General features: G+C 44.7%; 1 protein-coding gene and 1 long non-coding RNA gene across 7 annotated transcripts in view; one reads left to right on the forward strand and one right to left on the reverse strand.

Annotated features, from left to right (window-relative positions):
* gart (phosphoribosylglycinamide formyltransferase) overlaps positions 1-20,647 on the reverse strand; it is a 63,821-nt gene that overhangs the window by 35,855 nt on the left and 7,319 nt on the right. For all 6 annotated transcript variants that reach the window (XM_060051214.1, XM_060051216.1, XM_060051217.1 and 3 more), the window contains 4 exons: positions 3,461-3,635; positions 2,857-2,968; positions 1,524-1,592; positions 1,035-1,160 (listed from right to left, as the gene is read on the reverse strand). In XM_060051214.1, the coding sequence (XP_059907197.1) occupies positions 1,035-1,160; positions 1,524-1,592; positions 2,857-2,968; positions 3,461-3,635 (482 nt within the window). The remainder of the gene's footprint in view (positions 1-1,034; positions 1,161-1,523; positions 1,593-2,856; positions 2,969-3,460; positions 3,636-20,647) is intronic.
* Positions 6,857-20,647, forward strand: part of LOC132457194 (uncharacterized) — a 43,258-nt gene continuing 29,467 nt past the window's right edge. The window contains exon 1 of the long non-coding RNA XR_009525587.1: positions 6,857-7,333. This is a non-coding gene — a long non-coding RNA (uncharacterized LOC132457194). The remainder of the gene's footprint in view (positions 7,334-20,647) is intronic.

Here is a 20,647-nt window from a genome sequence, read left to right on the forward strand (position 1 = left end):
GGTTACATTATTCTACAATTTTCAGTGTGAGATTATGCTTCTGCAATAAAAATTTAATTTATTTTAAGGCTTTTAACACATCTTAACCAGGGGTGCCAATAATTATGGAGGGTGCTGTATATATTTAGCAGAGTAGGCCTAAGTAACAAATGTGTACAAAGTTACACATGTATTAAAAGTCGGGTTGAAATCGGGCTCGGGCTCATAATTACAGTTAACGTGTCGGGCCAGGCCGGACTCCATTTTCTGGGGCCGATCTAAGCTCTAATAAAGACTGCTCAGCGAAGCCGCCTTGGGGAAGGAAGAGTCACGAGGCTTATGCGCATTGCAAGCAGCAGAGACACTCTCGATACATTTGACTTTAAGTCAGCAGCGGCACGCTTCACAGCTGCCAAATATCGAAAGATATTAAAGATATAAAATAAAAACTTCCAGTTCACAAGACCACCAATTTTTTTCTAGCGGAAACACGGCCATAGATGTATTATATTAATTAACTGTGATGGCCCATATTGTAATGAATTTGTCAAAAAAAATATATATTATAAAATTGAATGCAGATGCTTAACCTCATATCAATGGACTCCACACAGAATGGCCACCGTTTGATTTAATAGATTAAATCAAACGGTGTAATTACCGTTAATAACCGTAATTACCGTTAATAACCCATTTTATAATTAATTTGGCAAAAAATAGGTAAAAAGTTAATAATAACGCAGATGCACCACGTTGCATGTCAAACTGACTCCAGAGAGACTGGCCACTGTTCGCTTCAATAGATGCATTATATTAATAACATTAATTACCGTAGTAGCCAATATTACGTTGAACTATTTCATTATATAGCCCACTTCAAAACTTCACCAACATGCATATCAATTGAATAAATAATCAAATACAAGATGTCTGAAAAATAACAAAAAATAAAAACAATTTCCGCTACATTTTTTCTTAACTATTAATGCTCCTAATCCGCGTTTGCGCGATGAGTACTCATTTACACATTTGCACCCCTAGCCTGGACACAGTACCTGTGGTGTGGGGCAGTAGGCCCCCATGCCCCCGGTGTTGGGGCCCAAGTCGCCATCTTGGAGCCGCTTGTGGTCCTGTGCCGGCGGCATGGGGGCCACGCTGGAGCCGTCGCTGAAGCACAAACACTGAGGGGGAGGGGGGAGGGGGAGGGCACCGCAGACTATTCGTTTTTAAGAGGTTGATGGAATGTCAAGTACATGGGGTGGACAGGCAACATGTATTGAACAGAAACCTATTTTCTGTATGTGTTCCTTAATTGACATCCAAATCTAAAAATAAAGAAATAGAGCTTAATGCACTAATGAAATGATGCCTCCTGTCCCCATTGCGTTTTAGGCTGCGATAGCCTCGCCCAACTGGTTAGCAGTTGGCAGATTTCTGATTTCATGTGATACCTTTTGCTCCATACTTAAAACTATGCTACCCCCCCCCCCCCCATCTACGTTAAACCCCTCCAAAAATTTATAAAAAAGAAAAGCGTTATTTACCGAAACTTCCTCTCCCTCTAGAAGTTCCTCCACCACCACCGTCTCTCCAGCCGAACCGAACGCTTTCTCCTGCGAGTCAAACGTAGACAGGCATTACAACTCCAATAATATAAAACAAATAGAGTTCCACATTTTAAATGCTAATGAATAATGGGAATTTGTTGAACAGAAAACACCCCCCAGGACTTAAGTCCCATCAGTCCCATCCTGGGGTTTTTAACCGCTCCTTTTTAGTACTGCTTTTTTAGCTCCTTTAGTGTTTCAACAATGAATTGACTACCTGTAATTCCAATTACATTTAGAAGTAGCTTGTATCCTAAGCAACTTACATAAGTATATTTGTCAGAAGGAAGAGAAACAGCAATATATCGCTGTTGGTAGAGTAAGGAAGTTCATAGAAACAAGTGCCAAGCACTTACAATCACTAGATTAACCCATTCCCTGTAGACATCAAAGATAGCTAGGATAAGATGCTACATGATGCCAAGTAGTATTCTTAAGTGGCAGGACGTACAATAATAGAATAAGTGTGTACATTAAGTGGCAGGACGTACAACATACAATAAGTGAGTACATTAAGTGCCAGGACGTACAACATACAATAAGTGAGTACATTAATGCCGCTTTTCCACCGCACATGTAGCTCGACTCGACACGACTCGACACGACACGACTCGACACGGTAGCAGCACGGGTGCTTTTCCACCGCAAATAGTACCTCCTGGACGTGGGCGGGGTCGGCTGCGCGAAAGGGCCGTGACGTATTTGTGTACGCGACGACGCAAACAACACATACGCAACCCACACATGGACAGAACCCACATAACAACAATGGAGGACATCGATCGCATTACTATTATTAGCTGGCATGTTGAAGAAGTTGGAGAAGTGGAACATGTTGGCTGCGCGCTGCTATGGATGTTACCAGCATGGTTGCCATGTCGCTCTCGTGACTTCGTCACACTCTCTGGCCAATCAGTCGCCGGCCGTCTGCCGACGTCACCTTTTAGCATCGGCTCAGCTCGCTTGGAACCTAGAGCGAGTAGGTACTAGAAAAAGCAGCCACTTCAGGTACCAGATACCATGGTACCGCGGTGGAAACGCAAAAAATGCGAGCTGAGTCGAGTCGTGTCGAGTCGTGTCGAGCTGGTACCATGCAGTGGAAAAGCGGCATAAGTGCCAGGACGTACAACATACAATAAGTGAGTACATTAAGTGCCAGGAGGCCGGCATACAATAAGTGCATAAGAGGGGTGTTTGATCAGGACGCCAAATCGAAAAGACGGCTCTTTCTCAACAAGTTACGTCACAACATCTCAAAATATTCAAGAACCTTCATAATGTCCTTCACCGCCGCGCAGGCCTCGTCCTGATTGGCTGCCACAATCACACCCTTTCCCGCCGCCAGACCGCTGGCCTTCACCACCAGCGCCGGAAAGCTAGCTCTGCGGATGCACAACAACATCGACAAACACCATCAAACACGAGTCACAGATCAGGATAATTGTTTTTAAAGGGAGTCTATTATACCACCAGGTGTGAGTCTGATTAGCCATTACAAGCTGTTTGAAAAACTGCCTCTTCGTGTGCCTTAGTGATATCACAAGTGGGAGAGGGAGTCACGACGATGAATGCAACAGTGTTAGTTTTCAGGCAAACGTTGCAATGTCAACATGTAGTCATAGGGGTGGCAGTAGGTCAGTGGGTAGAGCGAGGTTGACTTGCAACCGGAAGCTTGCTAGTTGGATCCCCGGCGCCTCATCCTAACTACTCCTGACAGGCTGGCTGTCGCCCTGCGGGTTGACTCCGCCGTTGGGGTTTGAACCTGTGTTTGAACCGTTGTTAGTTGCTTTGGAAAAAAGCATCTGCTAAATGCCCTAAAAGTAAATATGAATATAACTATGTAGGCATGGCGGGGGGAGGGGGTGTCCACTCACGTCCGGATGTAGTCGCAGGCCAGCTGGGGGTCCGTGAAGGAGCCCCAGCGAGCCGTGGGGATGCCGTGGCGGTCCATGAAAGCCTTGGAGAAGCTCTTGCTGGCCTCCAACTGGGCGGCCCTGGCGGAGGGCCCGAAGCAGGCCACGCCCGCAGCCGTCAGGTCATCCACCATGCCTGGGGGAATTGAGTATTGATTATTGTTTGGATGAAAACAGGGGCCCAAGGCTCCAGAGGAAGCACTGGGCTCTCAAGGTCCTTGGGACAACAGAGGTTTTGGGGCCTAAAAACTGAGACTTTTTTCATCGTCTTACCCAAGGATAGGGTGGGTTATTCAAATGGAAAGTGGGGGTTTCATTCCATCTGCGAGCGGCACCTTCTCAACAATAATCAATAATCTTCCTCCCACTCAGGGTGAAAATGGTAGGTCTTAGCTCGTTTCCCCTCAGCCATGGCAACGTTTAGGAGTGCGTAACTACTGTTGACGGCTTTCAGCGCATGCACTACCGCGCGTATATGTCCCGCGAAAATTTTATTTTATTAAAAAAATAATAATAATAATAATTTTCTTCTTCACCCCTCGCGGTCGACTTGGGATCTGTCGGCGGTCTACTGGTAGACCGCGATCGACTGGTTGGGCACCCCTGGACTAGACCAAAGACACGGAAACATCTACACACACACACACAGCAAGTGAGAACATGATCTCATGGTAAATGTATTTCCAGTCGTACATTGGAGGCTGGTGGTTTTTAAAGTGAGGGAGGAAGCGTGCTTGGTTACCATTGGCCTGCTTGCACTGTTAAGGGCTTTTTATGGTTCCACGTTCCCGCAACGCAAGGGGGTTACGGACCTCTTACGTCCTTGCGTACCCTCCTTGCGTTCACCCCAAGTGCCGGATGTCCCCAGAAATCGTAACATTCCGTTGAGGAAGAATGGTATGGTCCGCTTACTAAAACCTGACGCAGAACCATAAACGTTCATGACTGCGTCGAAGCGTCTACGTGGTCATTGCGTTGCGGGAACGTGGGACCATAAAAGGCCTTTAGTGGCGTATGGTGGTGTCACGTTAAAATTGTACCGGGGGCGAAAATTGTACCGGCCTACGTCATCGTTTGTTTACATCCTGACAACCTGCCCGGCAACAGACTACGCGATGCAGAAAACATGTTTCCAAACTACGAAATAACATAATACAGATAGCGGATCGCTATCTGTATTATGATAGATAGCGATAACAATTGTTTTTACTTTATATTTGTATTGTATTTAATTGTTTAATCGAAACAATAAAAAAATTTGCTCGCGAAACTGCCGAACGCGTCAAATGACAAATGTTTTGCCCGCGAAACGGGCGATTGCGTCAAATGACGTAGGAAGGTTCTTGAAACATAATACAGGTTGTCAGGATGTAAACAAACGATGACGTAGGCCGGTACAATTTTCGCCCCCGGTACAATTTTAACGTGACACCGGCATAAGAATGTGGGACTCAAGTTGTTTTAGGGTGTTTTGGGGAACTACAAAATAGCAGGGAGGGATAATTATGTGAATTGATACAAATCCACCAGTGACAGCATTGTACTTTGAAAGCTGGTGGGCAGCATGACTTGGACTACAAGGGCAGAAGGAAAGGATGCAAAGCCAATTAGTCAAGTCAGGCCTACTCTTGATTTGTAAAACTAAATTAAAAAATCTGGGCTTAGCATTGGGTCTATTTATGCCCTCAATGACTGAAGCTATTGGTTGTAATTTGGCTATGTTTATTTTCAGCAACAACGCAATGAACAAAGTGATGCCATTTAAATGCCTCATGCTCCGAATCATTCACTACCATCTTTTCCACAATATCAAACAGAATTTTCAGAGTAACAAACAATTAAAAGAACAACAAGAACATTATTTCACAACTATTTGCATGGACTGTAAGCCTAAGGGCCCTTACATAGTCGACGCATCGCTACACTTACGCGTCCAAAAGGCTACACGACGCGACGCTTCGGCCGCCATTAAGCGTCGAAGTGTAGCAAAACGCGTCCTCCAAATTTTTGATACGCGACGCGCCGATCCATGCAATACCATGCGTTGTCGGTGGGGGCGATACTGCAAATAGTGTACATTATTACTACTATAGGTTATATTTACAGAAGAACATATGAGAGGATGCGGGAACGTGATAAGAATGACTTGACGTCTCTTTTACTAATTATCTGTGCCAATTTATGCGAACCCTTCCACAGGGTCAAAGTGCTATTTTGATGCGCGACATCAAACAGCTGATGCGGGATTGTGAGCCATTTTAATGATCTTCTTGTCACCCGATATTCGTTCTATTACTGGCCTTATTTGTTTTAGTGTAGCCTATTTGAATTAATTACGTAATGTTTTGTGTTCACGTTCTATGTGAAACATAAATGTTCATGTTCTGTGTGAAACATAAGTTCAGTAGCCTCTTTGAGTGAATGAAATTTGAAAGGGTGAGTGTGTAGTGAATGAAAAATGTGTGCGTGTATGGTGGGACTATTTTCTGTATTTGATAAATAAACCCCTTTTCTCTAATAATGTTGCCTACCATATAATTTCTGTGGACATTATGCGCTATAGCTTTGGCTATAGGCCTACACTTAAATAATTCATTCATCTGTCAAGGCAATAGCTCGTTGTATAATAAACATTTTATATGGATATGAATCAATGAGTTTGACGTAAACCAAATTAGGTAACTTGTGTAACATGATAACTAATGAATCAAAAGTCATGCTTCCAAGTGACCAATGTATATACATTTATTGGTCAGTGCGCATACCCAATCGTAGCACATTGTACTGGTGGGGAAACACGCGAGCATCTGACAAAAAATAATCTGCCAGCTGCTCCCTGACAAGGGCCGGTTTTGGTGAGAGTCGGGAAGATATCGGATGACCCGCGAAAGGAGATCATCGAACTTTGGCACCGACATCCGAAAATACTGGAAATGCCTCTCCTCGTCCATGCTTCGCATTGGAAGCACCAGAGAAACAAATTCCCCATCCTGATCTCGTGTGGTATTTAAAGGGCGCACATACCACCGTCTATCTCTGCGCTTCATCACTCTTCTTCCGTAGCCACTTTGATCGGAACGTCACCTGGAACGTCACCCGCGAAAACACTGGTGACTCTGCTGCCCACCATGGCGTGAGTGGTGTATTGCATGTCATGCATTGCCCGCGACGTTCGCGTATGCTGTGTAGACTATGAAAGGAAGCGCGTCGCTCGAGTCACTCACGTCGTTTACGCGCGTCGCTCGCGTCGACTATGTAAGGGCCCTAAAGGTGCGGACACACCAAAAGCGTATCCCGCGTACCATGTACGCGCGTAACGCAGCTAAAATGTTGCTTGACCATTTTGTGTCAAAAATGGTCCTACATACGCAGCTACGCGCCTGTGGCTGCGCTGGATTTAGGAGTCCGAGGAAGGAAACCCAAACGCCGCCGTGTCTGGGTGCATGATAGAGCTTGAATCGGGTTAGATTAAATAATCTCAGATATAAATAACAATAATCGGGTTAAATAACTTCACATGGTGTGTCTGGTGTGTTTCCAGCATTCGTAGTGTTGATCGGCAGAGAAATAGTCCGCCAAGACGTTGAGGTTGCTTAGCAACCAGAGACTCTGTCCATGCAAGTGAACGGAGCGTTCACTCTTCGTCATAACTATCAAACCAAACATCCTTCACATTCACCGAGTGAACATTATGAAAGTAAAATGCACATTTCTCGCTAAAAATGTTTCCATAAACGCATTTAATGGCGTAACTATGTTACTATTTCCACCCAGAATAAAGAAAGATGTCAGCCGTATGCTTCTGTGCAAGGGTCACTACTCTCTGCCAGTGACGTCGGGTCAAGCTCCACGCTGATTGGCTATTGCGGCTAAGTATCACGCGTATGAGCGTAAGTTCAATTTTTTGAACTCCTCGCGTACGCGCGTATATGTACGCGCGTATATATACGCGCCTCATACGCCCCTAACGGGAGTAAAATGTTGCTTGGTACGCATGATACGCGTGTACGCACCTCATACGCGCGTAAACCAATGCTTCCCTATGGAAAAATTGCCGATTTTATACGCGTGGTACGCGGGTAACGCGTTTGGTGTGGCCGTACCATAACACTGTTTGAGGCAAATGTGGATGTTAATGGATGTTCAGAATGTTGGTCATGGTGCTAAGCCAATTAAGATTGAGGGACTTTATTTATAGATCAAGTCAATCCACCTCGCGGGCTCCGCAGCCCGGCCGCAGGCTCCGCAGACCGGCCGCGGTCCGCCCTGCCAGGCCAGGCCACGGGCTACGGGAACGCCAATATAACCGTACAGAGCCGCACTGTACCGCGACGAACAGTAGCGCACCACTCGGTGGAAACGAGGCATACAACTGAGCGGGGTCATTGGTTCTCGTAGCATAGACTTGAGGGGACAACCCCTGCCTCAAGGCTGCTCCACAGCCAGGGCTCCCGCTTATTGGTTCATAGCGCAGCCATGCGCTATGAACAGACGTAGGCGGTATCAAGATCCCTTGGCTAGTCACACCCACTCAGGAGGACTTTCCTCCTCTCTCCCATTGAACCCCATGTTATTCACCGGCCGCCAACTCTTTCGGGGAAATGAATGGGAGTCAATGGAGGCTGAGGGAGGAACGTCCTCCCTGAAGTGATGTCAATAGGAGATAGGGGTCGTACTGTGGGGATGACATGGTTAACGTAGTTATGTGGGGATGAGCCATCCAAAATGGCTGCCGTGAAGTCACACAGTTTGGCAGGTTCTGTGTGTGTGCTCCAAAAGCCAACTAAAAACACCAAAATACATTGGCTTTCGCCATCTGCATGTACCTTTACTGTTTTTGCATGTTCTCTACTCTTGTGCCCAACACTTACATGAAAAATGGTGCCCAGCCAGCCAGGCTACAATCACAGCTAATTGGGCTAGAGCCACAGCCAGCCGGGCCACAACCGCAGCTAACTGGGCTACAACCTCAGCCATTCAGGCTACAACCACAGCTAACTGGGCTACAACCTCAGCCAGTCAGGCTACTACCACAGCTAACTGGGCTACAACCTCTGCCATTCAGGCTACAACCACAGCTAACTGGGCTACAACCTCAGCCATTCAAGCTACAACCACAGCTAATTGGGCTAGAGCCACAGCCAGCCGGGCTACAGCCACAGCTAACTGGGCTACAACCACACAGCTAGCAGGGCTACTTTCACAGCTGGCATTTCTACATCTACAGCTAGCAGGGCTACAACAACAGCCAGCCAGGCTATAACCTCAGCTAGCCAGGCTACAGCAACAGCCAGCCGGGCTGCAACCACAGCCAGCCAGGCTACAACAACAGCCAGCCGGGCTGCAACAACAGCCAGCCGGTCTACAACCACAGCCAGCCGGTCTACAACCACAGCCAGCCGGGCTACAGCAACAGCCAGACGGGCTGCAACCACAGCCAGCCGGGCTACAGCAACAGCCAGCCAGGCTACAACAACAGCCAGCCGGGCTGCAACAACAGCCAGCCGGTCTACAACCACAGCCAGCCGGTCTACAACCACAGCCAGCCGGTCTACAACCACAGCCAGCCGGTCTACAACCACAGCCAGCCGGGCTACAGCCATCAACAGAAGGTGATGACGAGTCGCTGCCTGTCTCAAGGACTACATTGATGCCACAGAACTATGGGAGTCGGGCCATGGATGACTGTCATCCAATTAGCACAGAACCTCGTGGGGCTGCAACGGATGTCAACAAAGGCGGCAAGAAACTGCTTAATCCAGTGATCACGAAAACCGGAAAAGGAAAGTGTTTCAAACAGTTAATAATTCCAGATTAATCTGGGACCCTAAAGCAAAGCCAAAAGGCATATTATGTGGACATTTAAACATGCGTAGCATTAAATCAAAAAGTGACCAAGTTCAACATCTTCTCAATGACTCTAATCTTGACTTTCTTTGCCTGTCTGAAACCTGAGCCCTGTTTCAGGTAGCTGGTTTTGAGGCAACCCCGAGTTTGTTCGCTCTGAGTTAGTGGAAACTCTGGGTTTTCCGTTTCAGGTAGCAGGTTCAGCGCAACCGAGAGTTAGTTGCTGCGGCAACATACGCCGTGGGACTAACCTGCTCGGAAGGTGGTTAGACCTACTCTGAGTTTGTTGTCTATAAGGCTGAAGGCAGCTCTCCGACAGAAGGAAGTGTTAGAAATGGCATGTCCTTTTCTACGAGAGCCTGTGGACGTAGAGGCTGCGATCCTCAGAAGGAATCTCCGTGAGGAACGATTATTAAGACCCCGGTTGGATATAATTTATTTTCCTGATAATTTTCTTCCCGAGCGCTATCGTTTTCCAGCGCAATCTATCATTTATTTAGACCACCTTCTCAGCCCCCATGTTAACTGTCAAACGCACCGGGGGCATGCTTTAAGTTTAAGTTTTGTTTTTCTATCGCAATTAACGCATGTGCAGAATGATCCGCCCGGTGCATCCCACCCGCTCTGTACAACAGTCACTTCAACGTTGTGGCTTTCCCATGATCAGAGTAGCTGACTAACCACGGACCTATAACTGCTGCAAGTCAAGAAACTAATTTTAAGAATGCAAGGCAGAAAAGACCCTGGTACTGCTTTTAACCAGATGCTGTTCTTCTCTACATGCACATGCTCAGCATAATCGTCTGCATTGTTCACTGAAATAAAACCCTTTGAGTAAACTGTTCAACAAAATAACTTGTCCCACCACAGCCCGTGTTCTAATAAAGACAATCTACTTATTATGAGGATTCCTTTATTTCCTGAAAGCACAAAAAAATTAAGTAATTTATATTGGGTATGTTTTTAGAGCAGGGAACAGTATCCCAGTTTGCACCTCCCCCACCTTTAACTTATGTTCCAAAATTTGGATCTCCAAAGCATCCTTTTGCATCTTTTGAATTGTTACAATTGCATGGAAGTTGGTGAGGGCATCTGGTTCAAGTAGGGCGATGACGCCATCAGATGATTAGACAGTGCAATTATTACTTGAGCCAGAATATTGCCCCATCTAATTTGCAACGCGCTGGGTTGTGTGTATATATTTAATTATTTTGAATAACCAACCTCTTATAAAGGCACTTCTATCCTGGGGGGTGAGGGGATCAGAGGAGCTCCCCCCAGTGATGCCCTCATCCACAGGACGCATACTCTGTTGGCTGAGGGCCATCTCCTCAGCCTCTGTGAGGGCTGCAGAGGTGGACCCCCTCCAGTCTGCCGGGCCTCTGCTTTTTTTCGATTTGCTAACATGGAGGAAAATGTTACCCAAATATTCAGTAAGCGCTATTTTGAAGAGATATATATATATATATATATATATATATATATATATATAATGCATTTTGCCTAGGTGTAGCCTTCTAATATATCTAAATCCTATTAAATATTGGCAGCGTTGGGGTGGCTGGGAAATTACTTACATTTACTGCTTAAATATAGGCACATCACATGTTGAATATAGCTGTTAAATTAGGTAGAGCAGGCAAAACAGCACAATTGATTTGATTTCAATTAAACATACCCGTTTAAACTATATTTTTGTACTTCATCTTCATTTGCTGCCAAGTCCTCGTGGGGCAACTCGGGGTTGCGTAAATTGACACACACACACACACACACACACACACACACACACACACACACACTGAATAAGTGGAAGATATTAAACTTTCCTCTTATTTTATTTTACTAATTTATTTTACTCACGCATTGACTTGTTCAGCTATTTACTGCCAAGCTCTCTCTCGCGCTCTCGCTGCCGTGGCGGAATTGCTTTTTTTTGTTAAAATGGGTAACTGTTCGGCATACGCGTTCATTAGAATTTCCAATTCCGTGGGGGAAAAGTAAGTGGATCTACGCTTTTGGTCCATGTTTGATCATGTTATCAGAGATCCATTGATGATGGCTCTTCATAGTCAACAGGTACGCCCTCAACCCAGAGTGAACATACTCAGAGTTGATTAACTTAACACTGATCACCTGTTCTGAAACCGAAAACCCAGAGTTTCTTTTCAACCCTGAACTCTGAGTCAACCAACTCAGAGCGCAGGATTAAACTCAGAGTATGTTGAACCAGCTACCTGAAACAGGCCTCTGGCTTCATGAATATTCACCCTCAGCAGTTTTTTCTGCACCTGGTTATAATATATATAGAAGGGAAAGATTGGGCTCAAGGGGAGGGGGGGTTTTGATCTATGCCAAAAATATTGTTAATTGTAAAGAAATCCATGTATCAAATGAAAATGGACTGGAATTGATTTGTCTCGATATAACTTTGTCGCCACGAAGGTCATTTGTCCTCATTGTAATTTACAGACCCCCCTTATCAAATATTGACTTTTATGAAAAACTTGATAATTTATTGAAACAATGTAATTTTCAGAAAGAGGTGATCATCATGGGTGACTTAAATATAAACTGGGAGGATAAACAAAATAGGAAAAATCTGAAAAGGGCTATGGATGGGATGGATTTAAATACCATCAGTACACACATTGATTTAGTCTTTAGCAACAGACCTGAGAGAATTTTGAAATCATTCAATATGCTAACAGGACCGTCTGATCACAATCTGATTTTAGTGGCGAGGAAGCTGAAACAGTCTCCCTTGGTTAAATGATACAATTTATAAACTGATGAAAGAGGGTGATCCTGCTCTAAAAAAAACAAAACTTCAACATGATAAGTAACAATACACAACATTAAGAAACAAGGTAATGAGGGCAATCAGAAAAGCCAAGTCAAAAAAAATAGCAGTTTTAAACAAGGCCAGAGGAAATGTTAAAATGATCTGGAGCCACTTTAAGAAACTGACAGGGGAAAGTCACAGTAATAGAAAAATGCCTGAAATTAACCTAAATGGACCTATCTTAAGTCAGCCAAATAAAATAGCATAGGCCTTCAATCCCTACTTTGTTGACTCTGTGGCTGAAATCTCCCAGAGTTTCCAAGTAGACCAGGGCAGATTGGAGCCAGCCACCATAGTAGAACCTGCCTTTAGCCTAACTAACATCACTGAGTCACAGGTCATGAAAACCATCAGGTCCCTCAAACCTTCTAAGTCAAAAGATGTGTTTGGGATGGATTCGACTATGCTTAAAGACATGGGCTCAGTTCTGGCTTATCCTATTACATTTATTATTAATCAGTCAATATCAAATGGACACAGTTTCCAAATGCATGGAAATCAGGTATTGTCACTCCAATCTTCAAATCCGGAGATCTAAAATCCCTAAGTAATTAGTAAGCAGTTAAGAAAATGGATGATCAATACATATACATGTCAGCACTAAAATCATTTGTTGTTGCATGTGGTCAACACACTATGTATTTATTTTATTTTTTCGCTGCTTTGTATTTTGTGTTCTGTTGTTTTACCTTGGTTAGTCAGTTCTTCAGTTTGTTCTGTGATGCCCTGTTTTGTGCTGTGGGGTTCCGTCCTGTTTATGTTGTTCTTTGTATCTTGTTTAATTAGGGGTCCAAGCCAACAGGTTGGAACCCTATTGTTTTTGTAAGGATTATTATTATTATGATTCCTACCAAGAAAGTGGTACCACAGCCCAGACCGTAAATGGTGCCGACATGCCAATTGCATGACTAGATCCAGGTCCGTGAAGACTATTCAGACGACAAAATCCAGACACGCCGGCCACTAGGTGGCGCTATACCAAGGAATACGCGTTTGCGGCTATAACTCCCACACCGAACCTCCCAGTCAAAAACTTGTACCCACATATTCACTGGAGTCTGCTGCATCTTTTGGCCTAGGCCACGCCCATTTGCGTCAATAATTTTTTTTCGCAAAATCGCGAAAATCGCAAAACTGTCTTTTCGCTACTCCTCCCACATTTCTTGACCAATTGACACGAAATTTTGCACACGGCATCTTCAGACGCACACGCAAAGAAATGATAGAAACTTTTTTGATCCGACCTTCGACGACGAAACGGTAGCGTTTTGAATATTGGTTTATGAGCAAAATTAGACGTGGAAAATCAAAAATCAAAAAAGATCCAAAATTAAACATCGGATCGAGTCCAAATTGTACACGCATGTTGGTGCTACCCTTAATGGCGTTCAATAAAAATATCGGAAAATTACGCCCTAAGGGGGCGCAATAAACGAGGAAATTGTATATCTTCTAATTGGCCAGAGGAATGTTCTTCAAACTATAAGGGAACCATCAAGGGGCAAACCCGAGTCTATATAAAAAATATGGCCAAGAATTATGAATGTGGGCGGGAGTTATTTGGCAAAGGAAAATTGTCTTTGGAAAATTTCGCCACAAGGGGGCGCAAAAAAACGACGAAATAATATATCTCCTAATTGGCCAATGGAATGTTCTGACGGGTTTTGGGCTATAACTCCCACACCGAACCTCCCACAGTCAAAACCTTTATATCCACAGATTCACTGGAGTCAGCTGCATCTTTTGGCACACGCCGTGCCCATTTGTTTTGAACACATGCTTCGCGTTGTGCCGGCGAAATGCACACTTCTTGGACCCCTGCATAACTGCTTGCAGTTCTAGTTGTATTTTCATTGCCAGGGGACTACAGATGAAAAATAGCCTTTTGGCTAATTCTGGCATTTTCAACCCATGTATTATCATGCGTTTTATTAATTTGCACTGTCCCTTTCTTACATAAACTGAATTGAATCAGGTCCGCTGCTCCCTATACGCAGAGTACGCAGAGTGCGTAGGGCACCAAGTACCTGGGGGGCACCAAAAGGTTAACGCTTAACGCTCTTTTGGCTTGGCAAACGTAGTTTTTTCACCTGCTGTCTAGCAGCAACTAGTCGCGTTAGAAAAACTACAACACCATACCGGATTTAGCAACACCGGAAACCAAAACAACAAGTACGCCGCACAAACTTGCTGGGGCAAGCACAGATACGGAGCGGGTGAAAAACTCCCTAAAAGTGTGTGTGTGTGTGGGTTTGTGTGTCACTCTGTTTGAGCCTCCAGAGAGTTCAATGTCGTCATTAGCTGTTACGTCTTTCTGACCAATCGCAGTTCAAGGTCCACCTGGGCTGTACCACGTCGGGAGGGGCCGCTCAGTTACTCCCTTCTAGACAAAATCCACTTGGTTGCGACGTTGACAGTTTGTTAATGTTGCGGCTGTGCTCAGGCCTTCCAGCAGCTCAGGCTGCTGGAAGGTGCTGCAAGGAACTTTTATAAACGCAATATTGTTATCCCGCAGTTATCAGCCCGACAGCCCCGAAACATTAACGGCCCACCGGGAATACTCCCGACTCACCACTCCGCCACCGTGTGTGCGTGTGCGTGTGTGTGTGGGCGTTATACGATAGCCTGGTAATGTGTATAGGCCTACGTACGGTAGGAATATTCATACTGGTTTAAATAATAAATGTTAGTATTTCCCATTTTTGCAGAGCAAGAGTTCTGTTCGAAAGTTCAGTGATTGAAACAAATAAAAGCCTGGGCTATTGAAGTTTTACGGTAGGCCTACCACTGTCATGGGACTCTCTAAATCGACGCCACTTCGACCTGGGCGGGACTTTACGTCCTACGTCACTCGCTATGGGTTTGCATGTGTGCGCGTAGCCGTTTGTCTCAGGGATCTGTGCAGTGTGCACAAACTCCCTTGCACTACAGATTACGAGCGTCAGTGTCGTACGCGATGGAGGGTGGGTGACATTCCTACAATCTGTGATGATAGGCTATATTTCTACAAATGACTTATTATTACTAGCGATTAACATGACGAAACAACACAAACTAAGCTAACATTAGCCATACCAGATAACACCATACCAGCTAACCCTAACTATTTCTATTAAACTCTGAACCATTTTGCAACAGGCAACTGTGTGTTGGTGCGCTGCTTCCCACGTCTGCGTCTGCGTCTGCATCTTTCCCACTCCTGGCTAATAGTTTCAGCTTTTGTACTGTATATCAGAAATGATCACCCTGTACCACACTGCTGACTTGTTGATGTTTTGTGAGCACTCACGCATTTCTCTAGGTATCTTAAGTTTCCTACTGGAGTCATCAAAACTTTGGACTTTGTTATTGTAAGAAATATTGTGTTGCAAAAACACTTTGTGTCTTACCCTTAGCGTTACCCTAACCTTAACCCCAGTAACATTTCTTCATCATAAACTACAAGTTACGCAAAATGGCATGCAAACATCCAGTCCAATATGAAAGAAAAATGCTAGCTTCATTAAGGAATCGAACCCCTTATCCCCGCGTTAATGAGTTGTTCTCTGTCCACTAACCCATCAGGTCTTAGTACATGCGATTCAAGAGTTAACCACTTGACAATCTTTAAACTTCGGTTGCCTAGAAATTGTAAAGACATTGATGTGTGTACATTGTGCGAGTATCCGTCACTCGCGATGTGTGTGCAGTCCAAAATGAAAAAAAAAAACTTGCATCACTAGGGAATCGAACCACCAATCATCAGTTGGTCGTTGGTAACTGTAAACAAAGAGATCGCATTTTGTTTAACTGCTAACTAACAAACGGGTTTATGCGTTCACTGAACAAAGATTTTGGAAATAAAAGACCACTTTTCCATTAGAAAAATCATCAGAACCGTTATTACCAACCCATAGACACTAAAAGCCAAAACCTTTCTCACATGCACACCCATCGCGAGTGACGGCTATGCGCACACATGCACACCCATAGCGAGTGACGTAGGACGTAAAGTCCCGCCCAGGTCGAAGTGGCGTCGATTTAGAGAGTCCCCCACTGTCCTGCACCTACCCGAAGTCAAGTGGACTGGGTTGAATTTAATGCGGGTCTCTCTTCTTATATCCATCTTACCAAACATATTTTATTACTGTCATTCTCAACACTCTGATCTCACTAAAAGGCTAGCAGCACAAAATCAAGCAATATCTAGAATAGATATTGCTTGATAGCACATCGCGTACCATTGAACCAGTTTGATAACCACTGCTCTAGTGTATTCGCCAATTTATTATATATTCTTTATATTATATATGTCTAATTTTTTATATTGTATCTAGCTTTTCCTATACGGTTGCCGTCAAAGTAGAGACAAATAAAGTAATTGACCTGTGGACTTCTATTGAAGACATTTCCTAACTGTACGTCCACACCAGAAGCGAAACTTCATGAGCGGTCAAAGACGCTTTGGTCGCTCATGAAGTTTCGCTGCGAATATTTCTGTTCGCTTTGGTCGCTCATGACGTACAATTAAAAAGTGCCTGCAGGTGTTCCCTGGTATCCACGCAAGCGAAGAGCGTCTACATTCCGATTGGCTGTCAGTGTTTTGCCGCTGAAACGCGTCATAGTAATTTGCATAAAGTTCAACAGTTTTCAACTTTTTTTGGACGCTCTGGTCGCTCAACTTTGGCCGCTGGTAGCGTTGGTCGCTCTTGCCCATAGAAAGTGAATGACTTCCGGCGATTTGGTAGCTCAATTCGCTTCTGATGTGGACGTACAGTTAGGGCGCCATGTGGAGGACAAGTTTATTCGACATTACGAATTATTATTTTTGCAGTACATTCTACATTCTTCTTTGCCTCTGATTGGCTGTCTTCTTTTTCACTGCTCTAAGTGTGAGTTGAAGAAATGCGATCGACCTGAGCAGGCTGAGCGCCAGAGTTGCCTAAATGAAACAGAAAAGAAAATAAACACGACAAAACGAGTGAAAATGAAGAGAGGTAGAAACATTGCAAGCTTTTTTATTAAGAAATCCAGCCAAGACACCGGCGACGGTCCCTGGGAAGATGCCAACTGGCCCCGGTCCTTCGGCGATAGCATTATAGATTCGGAACCAGAGGAGACAACCGTGTCTGAGATTGAGCCCGGCCCCGAGACTCAAATTAAAAAGCCCAAAATGTACTCTTTCAGACATGACTGGTTGACACAATTTCCCTGGCTGAGATACGACAAAGGACGGAATGCAATGCACTGCATTTACTGTCGGGAGTGCGGTCAGAATATGGCCGGTAATAGTAGGCGAGGCAAAGTCATTTCGTATCGAAACGTTAAAAAATGTCCAGAAAGCACACGATATGCCGTGACAAATGTGTGGATAAAGTGGCCCCTCTCCCAGCTGCATTTCAGAGGCAGGCAGTAGTAATCAGGTCCTCGGAGGAATCCGAAATTATCGTAAAATGTAATGTTGCATACAACATTGCAAAGGAGGAAATGCCGTTCACGACATTTAAATCAGAGATTATTTTGATGAAGAAAAATGGATTAAACGTCAACACTTACGGCCATCCTGCCAGTCAGCTGCTCACCCATAACATTGTGTTGGTAGTGGTGCATGTACTTTTTAAATAACGATAACTTGCTACATTTTCAACCGGTTTACCAACGGTTTGGTTTCTTACCAACGTTATTAACGTGGTTATAATATTGTACCTATTTTAGAACATTATTCAATTTTTTTTTAATCTAACATAATTGTTCATCAGTATCAAGTATGCAGTGCCGTAACTACATCTCTGACGTTTATAACAAAACAAACCGTTTGAAAATTTAGCAAGTTATGGTTATTTAAAAAGTACATGTACCACTACCAACAGCAGCTGACTGTGGCAAGTTGGCCGCCAGTGCGGACGTTCGACTCCATTGGCCAGCAGAATATGCATATGTGAGTTTTTTAAATGACATTTTCTCAAAATTCGGTCTATAGCTCACTTCAAAGTGCTGACATAATGCAATTTGCAAAGGCCAAAATATGCATACGTGAGTTTTTCAAAAGACATTTTCTCAAATTCTATACAGTAAAGTCTTCCATATTTCTTCCATATATGCTAGAGCACACAAACATACACGAAATGTTGTGGAGAGAGGAATTGGGCAGATGAAACGTTGGTTCATGTCCTCCACGGCGAAATACGCCTCACCCCAGAGAGGGCAAGCACAGTCATTACTGTATGTGCCATTCTACACAACCTCTGCAAGCGGAGGAACATTCCACAGCCAGACGATGGTGATGATGATGATGATGATGATGATGATGATGATGATGGCGATCAACATGACAATGAATTTGGCCGTGTGGAACCGAGTGGACCGGCATTTAGGGATCACTTTGAAAACACATTTTAGGTAAACACCTTGGCACAAATCAGTCAACACTTGTGTAGTTCATAACATTTATTTTCTTTTAAATTGTACGTATTTTTATTGTTTGCTTTCTCTCTCTTGAACGTGCAGGCTACAACGTCATTATCGTGGTCTGCACAAAATTGTCATCATGCGTGTATTCTGCTAACTGCACTATAACTACTTAATAGGAATTCATTTCTAGCCTAGGCTATTTCCTTGTTTTTCGGTGATTCAGTGGGCTCGTCTGAACAACCAATCACCGAACTGAGTGCTTCTAAACTCGTGCATGAGAATTAACGTAATCCATAGCAACGGCGCGTCACTCTTAGTTCACTCTTTGTGATTTATCCTTAGTAAGAGTAGGTCTCAGCGGCTTTGTGAATAACTTTTAAGAAAAAACTCCTACGTAAAATGTTTTAGCGCGAGTTAGGAGCACTCCTAGCGGTAAGATAAAATGCTTTGTGAATACGGCCCCAGATCTCTGGGCTCTGTAATTACATCACACGGCTTCTCCTATCACTGCTATGCTGACGACACTCAGCTATTTCTCTTTCCCCTCATCTGACAAAGCCCTGATTGCAACACGCATATCTGACAGACATCAGCACTTGAACTGCCCATCACCTGAGGTTTAACCTCAACAAGACTGAACTCCTCCTAATGCCAGGGAAAGATTGCCCATACATGGACTTACTGGTCATTGTTGAGAACTTCACTGCATCTCCTTCTCCAACTGCCAGAAACCTTGTTGTGGTACTGGACAAACAGTTATGCTGCACCACAAAAATCACTGTGGTGGCCCGATCCTGCAGATTTGCACTTTACAACATCCGCAGGATCCGGCCCTTCCTCACAAGGGGAGCAGCTCATCTTCTAGTCCAATCACTGGTCATCTCCCGCCTTGACTACTGCAACTCGCTCCTGGCTGGACTCCCTGCCTCTACGATTACCGTATTTTCCGGACTATAAGTCGCGTTTTTTTTGTAGTTTGGCTTGCCCTGCGACATACATTTCGAAGCGACTTGTATGCCAAAATTGTGCGTACATAATCTTCGGCCGCAAGATGGCACCGTCATTCATTAGGCCTACAACTGAACGCTGCAAGCCTACTGCACCACCGAATAAATTATATTCTCGTCGTCATCGTCCTCAATGTTCTCCGGTTCAACCAAAGCTACCCCAGCCTTAGCTGCAATGTTGTGCAACATAGCTGTCACACATATCACAGCGCATGACTTGGCCAGCGAAAACTGGAGCCCTCCGCGCTCAGGTTTAGGACCGCGGCGCATACGCGTCCGGTGGAATCCCGGTGTCACTGAATTCGGTATACTCTCAGAACTACGAGTGGGACCGACACACCTATATTGCTATTGCAATTTTATTCAGTCTCTCCAGACTAAACGTTCTTGTTTAAATGTTTAAAAATAAATGCGACTTATACACCGATGCGACGTATATATGTTTTTTTCCTCGTCATGGAGCATTTTTTGACTGATGCGACTAATACTCGGGAGCGACGTATAGTCCGGAAAATACGGTAAACATTTGCAGCGCATCCAGAATGCGGCAGCGCACCTCGTGTACAACCTACCGAAATTCTCCCATGCAACCCCCCTCTTCCGGGACCTCCACTGGCTCCCTGTAGTAGCTCACATCAGATTCAAGATGATTGTACTGGCATACAAGGCAGTCGATGGAACTGCCCCTGCCTACCTCCAAGCTTTGGTAAAGCCACACACCCCAGCTCGATCCCTCCTCTCAACTACCTCAGCTGGACGTCTGGTCGCTAAGAGCAAGCAAAGGTCGATCAACCTTTCTCTGTTTTGGGACCTCAGTGGTGGAACGAGCTCCCTGCCGATGTCAGGATCGCAGAGTCTCTCACCAGCTTCCGCAAAAGACTCAAAACTCACCTGTTCAGAGTTTACCTCAACTCTGCATAGCTACCCAGCCCGCTCCGGCCACCATTGTATGTTGTACGTCCTGGCCCTTAATGTACGCACTTATTGTACGCACTTAATCTACATTGCACTTATTCATAGTACTTAATTGTGTAGCATCTGCAGTAGCTGCTATCATTG

The sequence above is a fragment of the Gadus macrocephalus genome, chromosome 5 (genome assembly GCF_031168955.1).
Source record: "Gadus macrocephalus chromosome 5, ASM3116895v1".
Taxonomy (NCBI): domain Eukaryota; kingdom Metazoa; phylum Chordata; class Actinopteri; order Gadiformes; family Gadidae; genus Gadus; species Gadus macrocephalus.